A 16,997-nucleotide genomic window follows, 5' to 3' on the forward strand; every position below is an offset into this window, starting at 1 on the left:
ACCTTAAACATTCACTCCCTCCACCACCGGCGCACCATGGCTGCAGTGTGGACCATCTACAAGATGCACTGCAGCAACTCGCCAAGGCTTCTTCGGCAGCACCTCCCAAACCCGCGACCTCTTCCACCTAGAAGGACAAGGGCAGCAGGCGCATGGGAACACCACCACCTCCAAGTTCCCCTCCAAGTCACACACCATCCTGACTTGGAAATATATCGGGCCGTTCCTTCATCGTCGCTGGGTCAAAATCCTGGAACTCCCTCCCTAACAGCACTGTGGGAGTACCTTCACCACACGGGACTGCAGCGGTTCAAGAAGGCGGCTCACCGCCACCTTCTCAAGGGGCAACTAGGGATGGGCAATAAATGCCGGCCTTGCCAGCGACGCCCGCATCCCGAGAATGAATTAAAAAAAGAGATATAGGGACATAGAGATATAGAGACGTGAGGGCATAGGGGCATAGGAACAGGAGGAGGCCATTCATCCCTTCGAGCCTGTTCCTCCATTCAATGAGATCACGGCTGATCTGTATCTCAACACCATCTACCCGCCTTGGTTCTGTAACCCTTAATACCCATACAACAAAATTCTATCAATCTCAGTTTTGAAATTTTCAATTGACCCCCAGCCTCATCAGTGTTTTGGGGGGGAGAGTTCCAGATTTCCACCCCCCCTTTGTATGAAGAAGTGCTTCCCGACATCACCCCTGAACGGCCTGGCTCTAATTTTAAGGTGATGCCCCCCCCCCCCTTGTTCTGGACTCCCCCCCCCCACCAGAGGAAAGAGTTTCTCTCGCTCGATCGGCCCGATCGGCTGCTGGCTGACAATCTCGTCCCAGGTTGTGTCCTTACCCACTTCGGCAGCTTCCCCTCAGCGGTGTCATGGTGGTGGTACTGCAGCACACAGACCGTGGCAATCACCGAGAAGCCCACGATGATCATGGTGCTGGCAAAGTACTGTCCTAAGGAGAAGGAAGAGGAATGTCAGAGTTACTGCAGCACTGTGGAAGGCGTCCACGTTCCATGGGGGGGCCTAAGAAATAGGAGCAGGAGTCGGCCCTTCGAGCCTGCTCCGCCATTCAATATGATCATGGCTGATCCTCTATCTCAATCCCATATCCCGCTCTCTCCCCATACCCCTTGATGCCTTTTGTGTCTAGAAATCTATCTATCTCCTTCTTAAATATATTCAGTGACTTGGTCTCCACAGCCTTCTGTGGTAGAGAATTCCACAGGTTCACCACCCTCTGAGTGAAGAAATTTCTCCTCCTCTCAGTCCTAAATGTCCTACCCCGTATCCTGAGACTGTGACCCCTCGTTCTAGACACCCCCCCCCCCCCCCCAGCCAGGGGAAACATCCTCCCTGCATCCAGTCTGTCTAGCCCTGTCAGAATTTTATATGTTTCAATGCGATCCCCTCTCATTCTTCTAAACTCTAGTGAACACAGGCCTAGTTGACCCAATCTCTCCTCGTACGACAGTCCTGCCATCCCAGGAATCAGTCTGGTGAACCTTCGCTGCACTCCCTCTATGGCAAGTATATCCTTCCTTAGGTAAGGAGACCAAAACTGCACACAGTACTCCAGGTGTGGTCTCACCAAGGTCCTGTATAACTGTAGTAAGACATCCTTGCTCCTGTCCTCAAATCCTCTTGCAATGAAGGCCAACATACCCTTTGCCTTCCTAACTGCTTGCTGCACCTGCATGTTTGCTGTCAGTGACTGGTGTACAAGGACACCCAGGTCCCTCTGTACATCAGCATTTCCCAATCTAGCAACATTTATATAATGCTCTACCTTTCTGTTTTTCCTATCATGGATGAACTATGTGGGGGGAACAAATGAAGGTCAGAGACACGATGAGCTGCCAGTCCATGTGCTCGCTTTACTAGGCCAGAGCAAACTGAGCATGCTCATACTAAACCATGTGATAAACCATGTTAATACATTACAAACTTTGACCTCAACTCCCCTTTCCCGCCCGATCCCCATATCCCTCGATTCGCCGAGAGTCCAAAAATCTATTGATCTCAGCCTTGAATATACTCAACGACTGAGCCTCCACAGCCCTCTGGGGCAGAGAATTCCAGAGATTCACCGCCCTCTGAGTGAAGAAATTCCTCATCTCAGTCCTAAATGGCCGACCCCTTATCCTGAGACTGTGACCCCTGGTTCTAGACTCCCCAGCCAGGGGGAAACAGCCTCTCAGCATCTACCCTGTCAATCCCCCTCAGAATATTGTATGTTTCAATGAGATCACCTCTCATTCTTCTAAACTCCAGAGAGTATCGGCCCATTCTACTCACTCTCTCCTTACAGGACAGCCCTCTGATCACAGGGATCGATCTAGGATGTCTCTTGCAGCCCCACAGCTGTATACAGGAATAGAGGATTCTACATCATAATGAAGTGTTTCGAGAGACTGGTCCTGGCTCACATCAAAGCCAGTGTTCTCGCCTCTCTTGACCAACACCAGTTTGCCTATCGTGCAAACAGATCAATGGAGGATGCAATCACAACTGCTCTACACTCGGCACTGAATCACTTAGACGGTAAAGAGACCTACATCAGAATGCTGTTCATAGACTACAGCTCAGCATTCAACACTATCGTCCCCAACAAGTTGGCCACCAAACTCCACACTCTTGGCCTGAACACTTCCCTTTGCAACTGGACCCTGGGCTTCCTAACAAACAGACCCCAGTCTGTCAAATTAGGTAACCACACCTCCCCCCCCCGACCCTGAACACGGGGGCCCCACAAGGATGTGTGCTGAGCCCCCTCCTCTACTCCCTCTTCACCCACGACTGTGCGGCTGTTCATGGTTCCAAAACCATCATCAAGTTTGCGGATGATACCACGGTGGTAGGCCAGATCACCAACAACGATGAGTCAGCCTACAGGGAGGAGGTCCAGCATCTCGTGAAGTGGTGCGCCGATAACAACCTGGCCCTTAACATCAAGAAAACCAAGGAAATCATTGTGGACTTCAGGAAGTCTAAAGGCGGAAGTCACACCCCCATCCACATCCATGGGGCTGTGGTGGAAAGGGTGGACAGCTTTAAGTTCCTCGGAGTCCACATCACGGAAGACCTCTCCTGGTCCCTCAATACCTCCTCTCTGGTGAAGAAGGCCCAGCAGCGCCTATATTTCCTAAGGAGGCTGAAGGGATGTAACCTGTCACCCCTGATCCTCTCTAACTTTTACCGCTGCACAATAGAGAGCATCCTGACAAACTGTATCACAGTATGGTATGGCAGCTGTAGCTCCTATGACCGGAAAGCCCTGCAGCGGGTAGTCAAAACTGCCCAATGCATCACCGGCACCCGGCTACCGACCATAGAGCACATATACCAGAAACGCTGTTTACGGAGGTCACGGTCCATCATCAAAGACCCTACCCACCCCAGCCACAGTCTGTTCACCCTCCTGCCATCTGGGAGATGCTACAGATGCATTCGCACCCGAACGACCAGATTTAGGAACAGCTTCTTTCCCAGGGCTGTCATCCTACTGAACTCCACAAATAAACTCTAAAGCCTGCACATCTACCAATGCACTTTATTATGGTTATGTTTATGTTAATGCATTACAAGCCAAATGTATGTTGAATGTTTAAATGTCTTAATCTAAATGTACACTCTCGGGAGCCGCAAGCCTACATTTCGTTGTACTGCACTTGTGCACCAACAATGACAATAAAAGTTGATTATTATTATGATTATTATTATTATCCAAGTTTGTAGATGACGCTACATTAGGTGGTACAGTAGGTAGTGTAGATGGGGGCAGAAAGTTGAAAGGTTAAGTGAGCGGGCAGAACTACGGCAGATGGAGTTCAACGTGGGCAACTTTGAGGCCACCATTTTGGACCTAAGAAAGATAAATCGGAGTATTTTCTAAATGGGGAGAAACCAGGAACTGTAGAGGAACAGTTGGATACTAAAGAAATCACAGGATATGGGGACAATGCGGGAAAGTGGAGATGAGGTAGAAGATCAGCCATGATCTCACTGAATGGCGGAGCAGGCCTCGAGGGGGGCCGACTGGCCCACTCCTGCTCCTAATTCTTATGTTCTTCTTCACAAAGGGATTTGGGGGTTTTCGTGGTCATTTTACCTGCAACTCTCTCCCACCAATTACCAAAATTATTGCGGAAGGATGTTCTTGCCATGGAGGGAGTGCAGTGAAGATTCACCAGACTGATACCTGGGATGGCAGGAATGACGTATGAGGAGAGATTGGGTCGATTGGGCTTGTACTCGCTAGAGTTTAGAAGAATGAGAGGGGATCTCATTCAAACTTATAAAATTCTAACAGGACTAGACAGACTAGATGCAGGAAGGATGTTCCCGATGGCGGGGAGTCCAGAACCAGGGGTCACAGTCTAAGGATAAGGAGTAAGCCAGTTAGGACAGAGATGAGGAGGAATTTCTTCACCCAGAGAGTGGTGAACCTGTGGAATTCTCTACCACAGAAGGCAGTTGAGGCCAATTCATTAAATATATTCAAGAAGGAGTTAGATATATTTCTTAAGGCTAAAGGGATCAAGGGATATGGGGAGAAAGCAGGGACAGGGTACTGAATTTGGATGATCAGCCATGATCTCATTAAATGGCGGAGCAGGCTCGAGGGGCCAAATGGCCTACTCCTGCTCCTATCTTCTATGTTTCTATTGGACGCAACTTCGTAAATTGCCCAGGTGGGATCTGGACCTCAGGGTGCTTGCCCAGTACCATAACCGCCAGTGCACGGCCGCCTTACTCCCGCAGCGCGCTTACCTATCAGTGGGATGGAGTCGGAGGTGGCCGGCATTATCTCAGCCACCAGCAACATGAAGACGGTCAAGGAGAGAAGCACGGTGATACCTGCGGACAGGGTCAACAGAACACAGTCACCAAACAACAACAACCACCTGCATTTATGCAGCGCCTTTACCGTAGTAAAACGTCTCACGGTGCTTCACAGGATCGTGATTTTTGCCCATCTTAGCTTTGGTTATGACAAGGTAGAGTATTATGAGCTGAATAGTGTCAGCTGTAGCTCATGGGTAGCACCCTCGCCTCGGAGTCGTGGGTTCGAGCCCCCACTCCAGAGACTCGAGCCCATAATCCAGGCCGGCACTCCCAGCGCCAGTACTGAGGGAGCGCCATGCTGTCGGAGGGGCAGTACTGAGGGAGCTCCGCACTGTCGGAGGGGCAGTACTGAGGGAGCGCCGCACTGTCGGAGGGGCAGTACTGAGGGAGCGCCGCACTGTCGGAGGGGCGGTACTGAGGGAGCGCCGCACTGTCGGAGGGGCAGTACTGAGGGAGCGCCGCACTGTCGGAGGGGCAGTACTGAGGGAGCGCCGCACTGTCGGAGGGGCAGTACTGAGGGAGCGCCGCACTGTCGGAGGGGCAGTACTGAGGGAGCGCCGCACTGTCGGAGGGGCAGTACTGAGGGAGCGCTGCACTGTCGGAGGGGCGGTACTGAGGGAGCGCCGCACTGTCGGAGGGGCAGTACTGAGGGAGCGCCGCACTGTCGGGGGGGCAGTACTGAGGGAGCGCCGCACTGTCGGAGGGGCAGTACTGAGGGAGCGCCGCACTGTCGGAGGGGCAGTACTGAGGGAGCGCCGCACTGTCGGAGGGGCAGTACTGAGGGAGCGCTGCACTGTCGGAGGGGCGGTACTGAGGGAGCGCCGCACTGTCGGAGGGGCAGTACTGAGGGAGCGCCGCACTGTCGGGGGGGCAGTACTGAGGGAGCGCCGCACTGTCGGAGGGGCAGTACTGAGGGAGCGCCGCACTGTCGGAGGGGCAGTACTGAGGGAGCGCCGCACTGTCGGAGGGGCGGTACTGAGGGAGCGCCGCACTGTCGGAGGGGCCGTACTGAGGGAGTGCCGCACTGTCGGAGGGGCAGTACTGAGGGAGCGCCGCACTGTCGGAGGGGCAGTACTGAGGGAGCGCCGCACTGTCGGAGGGGCAGTACTGAGGGAGCGCTGCACTGTCGGAGGGGCGGTACTGAGGGAGCGCCGCACTGTCGGAGGGGCAGTACTGAGGGAGCGCCGCACTGTCGGGGGGGCAGTACTGAGGGAGCGCCGCACTGTCGGAGGGGCAGTACTGAGGGAGCGCCGCACTGTCGGAGGGGCCGTACTGAGGGAGTGCCGCACTGTCGGAGGGGCAGTACTGAGGGAGTGCCGCACTGTCGGAGGGGCGGTACTGAGGGAGTACCGCACTGTCGGAGGGGCGGTACTGAGGGAGCTCCGCACTGTCGGAGGGGCAGTACTGAGGGAGCGCCGCACTGTCGGAGGGGCAGTACTGAGGGAGCGCCGCACTGTCGGAGGGGCGGCACTGAGGGAGCGCCGCACTGTCGGAGGGGCAGTACTGAGGGAGTGCCGCACTGTCAGAGGTGCTGTCTTTCGGATGAGACATTAAACCGAGGGCCCGTCTGCCCTCTCGGGTGGATGTAAAAGATCCCACGGCCACTATTGGAAGAAGAGCAGGGGGAGTTCTCCCCGGTGTCCTGGGCACAATATTTATCCCTCAACCAACATCACTAAAAACAGATGATCTGGTCATTATCACAGTGCTGTTTGTGGGAGCTTGCTGTGCGCAAATTGGCTGCTGCGTTTCCCACATTACAACAGTGACCACACTTCAAAAAAGTACTTCATTAGATGTAAAGCGCTTTGGGACGTCCTGAGGTGGTGAAAGGCGCTGGAGAAATGGGAGTCTTTATTTTAACAAGTTTTTTCACAGTTCCGAGGGCCGTACAGCAATGAATAGGACGAGCTTCACCCACTTGGTAATGGAGCCAATAATCACTAAGAGACACTTAGGCCCGACAGTCTGAAGCCGGTCACGTGTAGTTGAATTGCAACAACACCTTGTATTTATAGAGCGCCTTTAACACAGTAAAATGTCCCAAGGCGCTTCACAGGACCATAAATCAGATAAAATGTGACGCGGAGCCACATAAGGAGATATTAGGACAGGTGACCAAAAGCTTGGCCAAAGAGGTCGGTTTTAAGGAGCGTGTGAAAGGAGGAGAGAGAGAGACGGAGAGGTTTAGGGAGGGAATTCCAGAGCTTGGGGCCCGGGCGGCTGAAGGCACGGCCGCCAATGGTGGAGCGATGGAAATCGGGGGATACGCAAGAGGCCAGAATTGGAGGAGCGCCGAGATCTCGGAGGGTTGTGGGGCTGGAGGAGGTGACGGAGATAGGGAGGGGGCGAGGAGGCCATGGAGGGGTTTGAAGACGAGGATGAGAATTGTTGCCTTGCCGGATCCGGGAGCCAATGGAGGTCAGCGAGCACGGTGGGGTGGGGGGGGGGGCGGTTGTTGGGCGAACCACCAGACATGGCCCCCTTCGCGCGACGCCCAGGGTCCAATTGCTTCGAGTCCCCCCCGGCCGGTGTCTGCGAGGGAAGGCTACTCACCCAGGGAGATTTTCTCCCCCGATTCAGCGGGAAGCACAAAGACCAGCAGCGTCATGCAGGAGAGAAGCACGCAGGGTATCAGCAGGTTGAGGGCGTAGTACAGCGTCCTTCGACGGATTGTGACATAGAAGGTGACATCTGGGTACGGAGCTTTGCAGCACTCGTAATACAGCTCGTTCCTCTGCCCCGGGACCTCTGGACACAAAGGACATGGGCGTTAGAACATAGCAACAATGAGGACAGGGTAACAGAAGAATTCGGAGCAGGAGGAGGCCATTCGGCCCCTCGAGCCTCGTTCAATAAGATCATGGCTGATCTTCAACCTCAACTCCACTTTCCCGCCCGATCCCTTGATTCCCCAAGAGTCCAAAAATCTCTCCATCTCAGCCTTGAATATACTCAACGACTGAGCCTCCACAGCCCTCTGGGGCAGAGAATTCCAAAGATTCACCGCCCTCTGAGTGAAGAAATTCCTCCTCATCTCAGTCCTAAATGGCCGACCCCTTATCCCGAGACCGTGACCCCTGGTTCTAGACTCTCCAGCCAGGGGGAAACATCCTCCCTGCATCTAGTCTGTCAAGCCCTGTAAGAATTTTGTTTGTTTCAATGAGATCACCTCTCATTCTTCTAAACTCTAGAGAATATAGGCCTAGTCTACTCAATCTCTCCTCATAGGACAATCCCCCCATCCCAGGAACCAGTCTGGTGAACCTTCGTTGCACTCCCTCTATGGCAAGTATATCCTTCCTTAGGTAAGGAGACCAGAACTGTCCACAATACTCCAGGTGTGGTCTCACCAGGGCCCTATATAATTGCAGTAAGACATCTTTACTCTGAAACTCAAATCCTCTTGTAATAAAGGCCAACATACCATTTGCTTTCCTAATTGCTTGCTGTACCTGCATGTTAACTTTCAGTGATCCGTGTACAAGGACACCCAGGTCCCCCTGAACACCAACATGATCGCACGGGGCCTGCACTCTGTCTTCCCTCCACTACCGCATAGTTGCATCCTGACAGGTGGACTGAAATAGTGACTATTGATTGCTGAGTGTGTCTGGCCTTGATGGAGTCTTTCACAAACCTTCATCTGCCATCGTGCAAAGTCGACAGAATGAGCCCAGGGTCTAACTGAGGATAACCGGTACATAAGAACATAAGAAACAGGAGCAGGAGTTGGCCATTCGGCCCCTCGAGCCTGCTCCGCCATTCAATAAGATCATGGCTGATCATCGACCTCAACTCCACTTTTCTGCACTATCCCCATATCCCTTAATATTCAAAAATCTATCGATCTCAGCCTTGAATATACTCAACGACTGAGCCTCCACAGCCCTCTGGGGCAGAGAATTCCAAAGATTCACCGCCCTCTGAGTGAAGAAATTCCTCCTCGTCTCAGTCCCCAATGGCCGACCCCTTATCCTGAGACTGTGACCCCTGGTTCTAGACTCTCCAGCCAGGGGGAAACAATCTCAGCATCTACCCTGTCAATCCCCCTCAGAATCTTATATGTTTCAATGAGATCACCTCTCATTCTTCTCAACTCCCGAGAATATAGGTCCAGATCCTTCGATAACACACGGGATGGAGTGTGACACTCATAGGAACATAGGGAAATGAAGGGCAGGGAACGACCGCCTGGTCCATCAAGCCTGTCTCACACCTCTTGATGGCTGGACCATCGTGACCAGATACTTCTCACCCGCACCCCACAGCCACGTAATCTCCCGGGAGAGCCAGAGAAAAATCTCAGGGCCAACAACGGAAGAAGTACTCTGGGAAATTCTTCTCCCACTCCTTCTGGTGATCAAAACTAGTCCAGGAGATCACACGGGCCAAGCCTTCTCTATAAAGTCACCGACCTTCCACACGAAGCGATCCGTGCCCCAGTCAGGAACCGCTCCAGCGCCCGCTTGAAGGCAGAGTCGGCACCACACCAGCCGACAACAGGTTCCAGAGGCAACGGGAGGAGGCCCTTCGGCCCCTCGAGCCTGTTCCGCCATTCAGTGAGATCATGGCTGATCTGCGACCTAACTCCATCTACCCACATTTGCTCCCTATCCCTTGATAGCCTTACCCAATAATAATCTCAGTTTGAAGTTTTCAACTGACCACCCCCCCTCTCCCAGCCTCAACAGCCTTTTGGGGGCGAGAGTTCCAGATTTCCACCACCCTTTGTGTGAAGAAGTGTGCAGTGGGGAAAGAGTTAAACTGACATCGCTGGCAGTTTCACTCAATGGTGTAAGGAAGGACAGGGACTAACATGAAAGGCCACAGGTAGTTAACAGGCAGTTTTTAGCCTAATCCCTATTTTTATTGCTGAAGTGTGGGATTCCCGACGGCTCCAAACCATGCCAAGTTAGCGAGGCGGGCCGTCGGGATGAAGGGCTTGGAGGGGTCGAGATGTCCGGTGTTCAGGTGAGTGATGGGTGCATGAGTGCAGAGGTAAGTGTGTTTGGTGTGTGTAAAGTGTTTAAAGAAGTTTTACTTACCTTTACAGCCTTCCTTCCTTCAGGTCTCGGGAGTCCCTCATCTCACCGGCACAGAAAGCAGAATGGCCGCGAGCTGTCAAAAGTTCCAGCATTCAGTTTTCTGTTCTAGAGAGATCTCTAAATCATCCTGAGAGGAAGGAATTAACCTGGAGTACAGATTGTCAGTGTTTGACAGCTTCAAACAGCTATGAAACGCTGATATTTCATCTGTCAAAAGGTCTTGACAGATGAAATGTCAATCTGTGACGTCACCTGTTGCTGGGTGGCCCTTAATTGGCCTGCTGAGCCCGTTGGGCGGGCCCAACAAAGGTCAATCAAGTGAAAATCACGTGGGTTGGCTAGAACTCGATGGAGGCGGGACTACAACCCCAAAAGTTGTAGTCCCGCCTCCTACCCGCCTCCTCAATGAAAATCCAGCCCAGGGTGTCTAGAATTTCAGCTGCCCGTAAGAACTTTATTATCTAGGTCGCATCCCAAGGTGTCTTTTAATCAGCATTCAGCAGTTTGAGTGAGTAATTGATGAGGCAGCTTTACATTAAGATTTGTAACCAATTAGTGAAGGTGCATGCAGGCCAAGATTCAATCAGGTGGCAGGAATGAATTGTGCACGAGGTTGCCATGATTATTGTAATGTATAAAAATGTAGTGTCTGCTGTAACAATTTGGAGAAGTCTGGCTAAAGACAGAGCAGACTTCTCCCCACCGGAGTAATAAAGACAACTTGACTATCGATCAGAAAATCTTGTGTCCAATGTTGGTTTAAAATACTCCACAACAAAGTGCTTCCTGACATCATCCCTGAATGGCCTGGCTCTACTTTTAAGGTTACGCCCCCTTGGTCTGGACTCCCCCCACCAGAGGAAATAGTTTTTCTCTACGTTGATTTACCAGATTGATACCTGGACTCCAAGGGATAAGTTACGAGGAGAGATTACACAAACTGGCTGTCCCTCATTCTGCCAGGGCCATTCACACTTCACCTAGAGCCATCCTTTGTTCCTTGAATATCTCTTAATGTCTCTCAATGTCTCTCAGTCTCTCCTGCTTTCTATCCTGTCGCTGACCTTCCCTTTTGCTCTTTCCGCCCCTTCCCCTTTTCCCAGCCCCTACTTGCTTTAAAATCTATCCCCTTTCCTGTTTTTTTCCAGCTCTGACGAAAGGTCTTCGACCTGAAACTTTGACTCTGTTTCTCGCTCCACGGATGTTGCCCTGGCCTGCTGAGTTTTGCCAGCATTTCCTGTTGTTATTACACAAACTGGGGCTGTATTCCCTGGAATTTAGAAGGTTAAGGGGCGATCTGATCGAAGTTTTCAGGATATTAAGGGGAACAGATAGGGTAGAGAGAGAGAAACTATTTCCGCTGGTTGGGGAGTCTAGGACTAGGGGGCAGAGTCTAAAAATTAGAGCCAGACCTTTCAGGAGTGAAGTTAGGAAACACTTCTACACACAAAGGGTGGTAGAAGTTTGGAACTCTCTTCCATAAATGGCAATTGATGCTAGATCAATTGTTAATTTTAAATCTGAGATTGATAGATTTTTGTTAACCAAAGGTATTGAGGGAGATGGGCCAAAGGTGGGTAGATGGAGTTAGGTCACAGATCAGCCCTGATCTCATTGAATGGCGGAGCAGGCTCGAGGGGCTGAATGGCCTCCTCCTGTTCCTATGTACCTGCTCGAATCCCTTTACCATTCTAAACACCTCGATAAGATCACCCCTCAATCTCCTATACTCAACAACAGCACCGGGTGCTGCATTTACACAGTGAGCCATTGGGAGATCCTATGCTCTGTTTTTCTACAGGGCACGAAAGACACTCCCTCCCCCCTCCAACACCTACCGATTAGATCCCATTCACCGTTGGGGATGAACCCAGAGAGGTCAGCGTCAAGCATCTGGAGATCGAGCAGCCAGCCATCATAGGTCCACGAGCCAAACTTTAACTCGCATTTCTGGATGTCAAAAGGAAACCAACGGACATCGATGTTACAGGAACTCATGAAGATGCCTATTTGTCAGAAGAGAAGAAAGACTCCTTCTTAATCTGGAGTTGGCACATTCCAAAGACCCCTTCTATTCTGGAGTTGGTAGAACCCAAAGACCCCTTACTCTGGAGTTGGTAGAGCCCAAAGACCCCTTACTCTAGAGTTGGTAGAACCCAAAGACCCCCTTACTCTGGAGTTGGTAGAGCCCAAAGACACCTTACTCTGGAGTTGGTAGAGCCCAAAGACCCCTTTCTCTGGAATTGGTAGAGCCCAAAGACCCCTTACTCTGGAGTTGGTAGAGCCCAAAGACCCCTTACTTTGGAGTTGGTAGAGCCCAAAGACCCCTTACTCTGGAGTTGGTAGAGCCCAAAGACCCCTTACTCTGGAATTGGTAGAGCCCAAAGACCCCTTACTCTGGAGTTGATAGAGCCCAAAGACCCCTTACACTGGAGTTGGTAGAACCCAAAGACCCCTTACTCTGGAGTTGGTAGAACCCAAAGACCCTTTACTCTGGAGTTGGTAGAGCCCAAAGACCCTTTACTCTGGAGTTGGTAGACCCCAAAGACCCCTTACTCTGGAGTTGGTAGAACCCAAAGACCCTTTACTCTGGAGTTGGTAGAACCCAAAAACCCATTACTCTGGAGTTGGTAGAGCCCAAAGACCCCTTACTCTGGAGTTGGTAGAACCCAAAGACCCCTTACTCTGGAGTTGGTAGAACCCAAAGACCCCTTACTCTGGAGTTGGTAGAACCCAAAGACCCCTTACTCTGGAGTTGGTAGAACCCAAAGACCCCTTACTCTGGAGTTGGTAGAACCCAAGGACCCCTTACTCTGGAGTTGGTAGAACCCAAAGACCCCTTACTCTGGAGTTGGTAGAACCCAAAGACCCCTTACTCTGGAGTTGGTAGAACCCAAAGACCCCTTACTCTGGAGTTGGTAGAACCCAATGACCCCCCTTACTCTGGAGTTGGTAGAACCCAAAGACCCCTTGCTCTGGAGTTGGTAGAACCCAATGACCCCCCTTACTCTGGAGTTGGTAGAACCCAAAGACCCCTTGCTCTGGAGTTGGTAGAACCCAATGACCCCCTTACTCTGGAGTTGGTAGAACCCAAGGACCCCTTACTCTGGAGTTGGTAGAACCCAAGGACCCCTTACTCTGGAGTTGGTAGAACCCAAAGACTCCTTACTCTGGAGTTGGTAGAACCCAATGACCCCCCTTACTCTGGAGTTGGTAGAACCCAAAGACCCCTTGCTCTGGAGTTGGTAGAACCCAATGACCCCCTTACTCTATGAGCCTCTCTGATACAGCTGTGTGTTGTTCTGGTGGGATTTACCCTAGCACCTTTAGCTCAATGTTATATCATTCTATATAAGGCCAATTAGCGTATTCTGTTTATATCCTTACAGTTCCCACAAATAGCAATGAGAGCTCTTTCAAAGTGATGCGATGGGCCGAATGGCTTCCTTCTGTGCTGTAGGTTTATATGATCCTGTGAGTGGACTGTTTATCTGTTTTTGGTGACGTTGGTTGAGGGAGGAATGTTGGCCCAGCACACCGGGGAGAACTCCCCCATCTCTTCTTTCCAATACTCCGGTGGGATCTTTTAACACCCACCTGGACAGGTGGATTGTTTCTCATCTCAGCTGTACCAGAAGCTCTGAATCAGAAGGTCGTGGTTTCGAGCCCCACTCCAAAGACTTGAGCACAAAAATCTAGGTTGACACTCCAATGGAGTGCTGCACTGCCGGAGGTGCCGTCTTTCAGATGAGACGCTAAACTGCCTGCCCTCTCAGGTGGGCGTAAAAGATCCCACGGCCACTATTGGAAGAAGAGCAGGGGGAGTTCTCCCCGGTGTCCTGGGGCCAATACTTACCCCTCAACCAACATCACCAAAGCAGATGATCTGGTCATTTATCACATTGCTGTCTGTGGGAAGTTGCAGTGCGCAAATTGGCTGCCGCGTTTCCTACATTACAACAGTGACCACACTTCAAAAAAAGTACTTCATTGGCTGTGAAGCTCTTTGGGACGTCCTGAGGTTATGAAAGGCGCGATAGAAATGCAAGTCTTTCATTTCTTATTTTTTTCACCCGACAGTGCGGCGCTCCCTCAGTACTGCCCCTCTGACAGTGTGGCGCTCCCTCAGTACTGCCCCTCCGACAGCACGGCACTCCCTCAGTACTTCCCCTCCGGCAGTGCGGCGCTCCCTCAGTACTGCCCCTCCGACAGTGTGGCACTCCCTCAGTACTGCCCCTCTGACAGTGCGGCGCTCCCTCAGTACTGCCCCTCCGACAGTGTGGCGCTCCCTCAGTACCGCCCCTCCGACAGTGCGGCGCTCCCTCAGTACTGCCCCTCCGACAGTGTGGCGCTCCCTCAGTACCAGCCCTCCGACAGTGCGGCACTCCCTCAGTACTGCCCCTCAGACAGTGCGGCACTCCCTCAGTACTGCCCCTCAGACAGTGCGGCACTCCCTCAGTACTGCCCCTCCGACAGTACGGCGCTCCCTCAGTACTGCCCCTCCGACAGTGCGGCGCTCCCTCAGTACCGCCCCTCTGACAGTGCGGCGCTCCCTCAGTACTGCCCCTCCGACAGTGCGGCACTTCCTCAGTACTGCCCCTCCGACAGTGCGGCGCTCCCTCAGTACCACCCCTCCGACAGTGCGGCGCTCCCTCAGTACTGCCCCTCCGACAGTACGGCGCTCCCTCAGTACTGCCCCTCCGACAGTGCGGCGCTCCCTCAGTACCGCCCCTCCGACAGTGCGGCGCTCCCTCAGTACTGCCCCTCCGACAGTGCGGCGCTCCCTCAGTACTGCCCCTCCGACAGTACGGCGCTCCCTCAGTACTGGCACCGGGAGTGTCGGCCTGGATGCTCGGCTCAAGTCTCTGGAGCCGGGGCTCGAACCCACGGCCTTCTCAGAGCACAATCCACTCAGACAAGCGGGCGCTCGAGAGGGCGCGTGTGGGTACTCCAGCAATGGGTGGCAGCTGCCCGTGGAGGTACCCAATTGAATTGGATGGCGAGTGCGGCAACGGGTCCGATCTCCTACCTGGAGGGATGAAGGAACAGTGCCCACTCGAGTTCACCAACACGTTCGTTTTAAAGGTCGAGTCAAAGTCATCGTCAGCGCTGTAACGGGAGCAAAGCACAGAGTCAACGTCCGATTTAAACTCTAATACAATAGTAAAATACTGCGGATGCTGGAAATCTGAAATAATAACAGAAAACTGCTGGAAATACTCAGCAGGTCAGGCAGCATCCGTGGAGAGAGAAACAGAGTTAACGTTTCAGGTCGAAGACCTTTCATCAGAACTGGAAAAAAGCAGGAAAAGGAACAGATTTTAAAGTAAGTTTAGGGGCTGGGAAAGGGGGGAGGGGATGAAAGAACAAAAGGAAAGGTCTGTGATAGGATAGAAGGCAGGAGAAGAAACGAGGCATTAAGAGATATTCAAGGCGAGAGGAGATGGTAATGGGACAGGTTAAGAAAAAGAAAAGAGGGGGGAGGAATATCTTTGTGAAGGGGCCGGGTTGATTAAATATTTAGTTACTCCTGTGGCTTAGTGGGGGTAGAAAAATTAATGAAAATAACTCATTTCACAATATCTGGTCCAGATATTAAAAAGGTTGCAAAACATTGAACTAAAATAGGGCCAGGGAGATTTAACAAAAGAGATTAAACATATCGCTAGGGATTATGGGCAAATGAGGCAATCTAGACCGCCTGCATCGGTTGAAGATGATTAAAGGAGTTGATCGGGTAGAGAGAGAGAGAAACTATTTCCTCTGGTGGGGGGAGTCCAGAACAAGGGGGGGCGTCACCTTAAAATTAGAGCCAGGCCGTTCAGGGGTGATGTCAGGAAGCACTTCTTCACACAAAGGGGGGTGGAAATCTGGAACTCTCCCCCCCAAAAAGCTGTTGAGGCTGGGGGTCAATTGGAAATATCAAGACTGAGATTGACAGATTTTTGTTGGGTAAGGGTATCGAGGGGTAAGGAACCAAGGCGGGTCGATGGAGTTAAGATGCAGATCGGCCAAGATGTAATTCAATGGTGGAACAGGTTCGAGGGGCTGAATGGCCAACATTCATTAGATACACTGTAGAGTAAAGCTCCCTCTACACTGTCCCATCAAACACTCCCAGGGCAGGTACAGCATGGGTTAGATATATAGTAAAGCTCCCTCTACACTGTCCCATCAAACACTCCCAGGGCAGGTACAGCACGGGTTAGATACAGAGTAAAGCTCCCTCTACACTGTCCCATCAAACACTCCCAGGGCAAGTACAGCACGGGTTAGATACAGAGTAAAGCTCCCTCTACACTGTCCCATCACACACTCCCAGGGCAGGTACAGCACGGGTGAGATACAGAGTAAAGCTCCCTCTACACTGTCCCGTCAAATACTCCCAGGGCAGGTACAGCACAGGTTAGATACAGAGTAAAGCTCCCTCTACACTGTCCCGTCAAATACTCCCAGGGCAGGTACAGCACGGGTTAGATACAGAGTAAAGCTGCCTCTACACTGTCCCATCAAACACTCCCAGGGCAGGTACAGCACGGGTTAGATACTGAGTAAAGCTCACTCTACACTGTCCCGTCATATACTCCCAGGGCAGGTACAGCACGGGTTAGATACAGAGTAAAGCTCCCTCTACACTGTCCCATCAAACACTCCCAGGGCAGGTACAGCACGGGTTAGATACAGGGTAAAGCTCCCTCTACACTGTCCCGTCAAATACTCCCAGGGCAGGTACAGCACGGGTTAGATACAGAGTAAAGCTCCCTCTACACTGTCCCATCAAACACTCCCAGGGCAGGTACAGCACGGGTTAGATACAGAGTTAAGCTCCCTCTACACTGTCCCATCAAACACTCCCGGGGCAGGTACAGCACGGGTTAGATACAGAGTAAAGCTCCCTCTACACTGTCACATCAAACACTCCCAGGGCAGGCACAGCACGGGTTAGATACAGAGTAACGCTCCCTCTACACTGTCCCATCAAACACTCCCGGGGCAGGTACAGCACGGGTTAGATACAGAGAAAAGCTCCCTCTACACTGTCCCCATCAAACACTCCCAGGGCAGGTACAGCACAGGTTAGAAACAGAGTAAAGC

General features: G+C 52.1%; 1 protein-coding gene across 1 annotated transcript in view; it reads right to left on the reverse strand.

The window, feature by feature from the left end:
* Positions 1-16,997, reverse strand: part of LOC147086592 (neuronal acetylcholine receptor subunit alpha-7-like) — a 67,168-nt gene that overhangs the window by 1,926 nt on the left and 48,245 nt on the right. The window contains exons 5-9 of the mRNA XM_085978367.1: positions 14,932-15,011; positions 11,741-11,908; positions 7,411-7,605; positions 4,780-4,866; positions 852-961 (exon numbers count right to left, since the gene is read on the reverse strand). Of these exons, the coding sequence (XP_085834493.1) occupies positions 852-961; positions 4,780-4,866; positions 7,411-7,605; positions 11,741-11,908; positions 14,932-15,011 (640 nt within the window). The remainder of the gene's footprint in view (positions 1-851; positions 962-4,779; positions 4,867-7,410; positions 7,606-11,740; positions 11,909-14,931; positions 15,012-16,997) is intronic.

This window comes from Somniosus microcephalus, unplaced genomic scaffold (assembly GCF_052327205.1).
Source record: "Somniosus microcephalus isolate GS21.2 unplaced genomic scaffold, FLI_Smic_1.0 unresolved_chr7, whole genome shotgun sequence".
NCBI classification, from domain to species: Eukaryota; Metazoa; Chordata; class Chondrichthyes; order Squaliformes; family Somniosidae; genus Somniosus; species Somniosus microcephalus.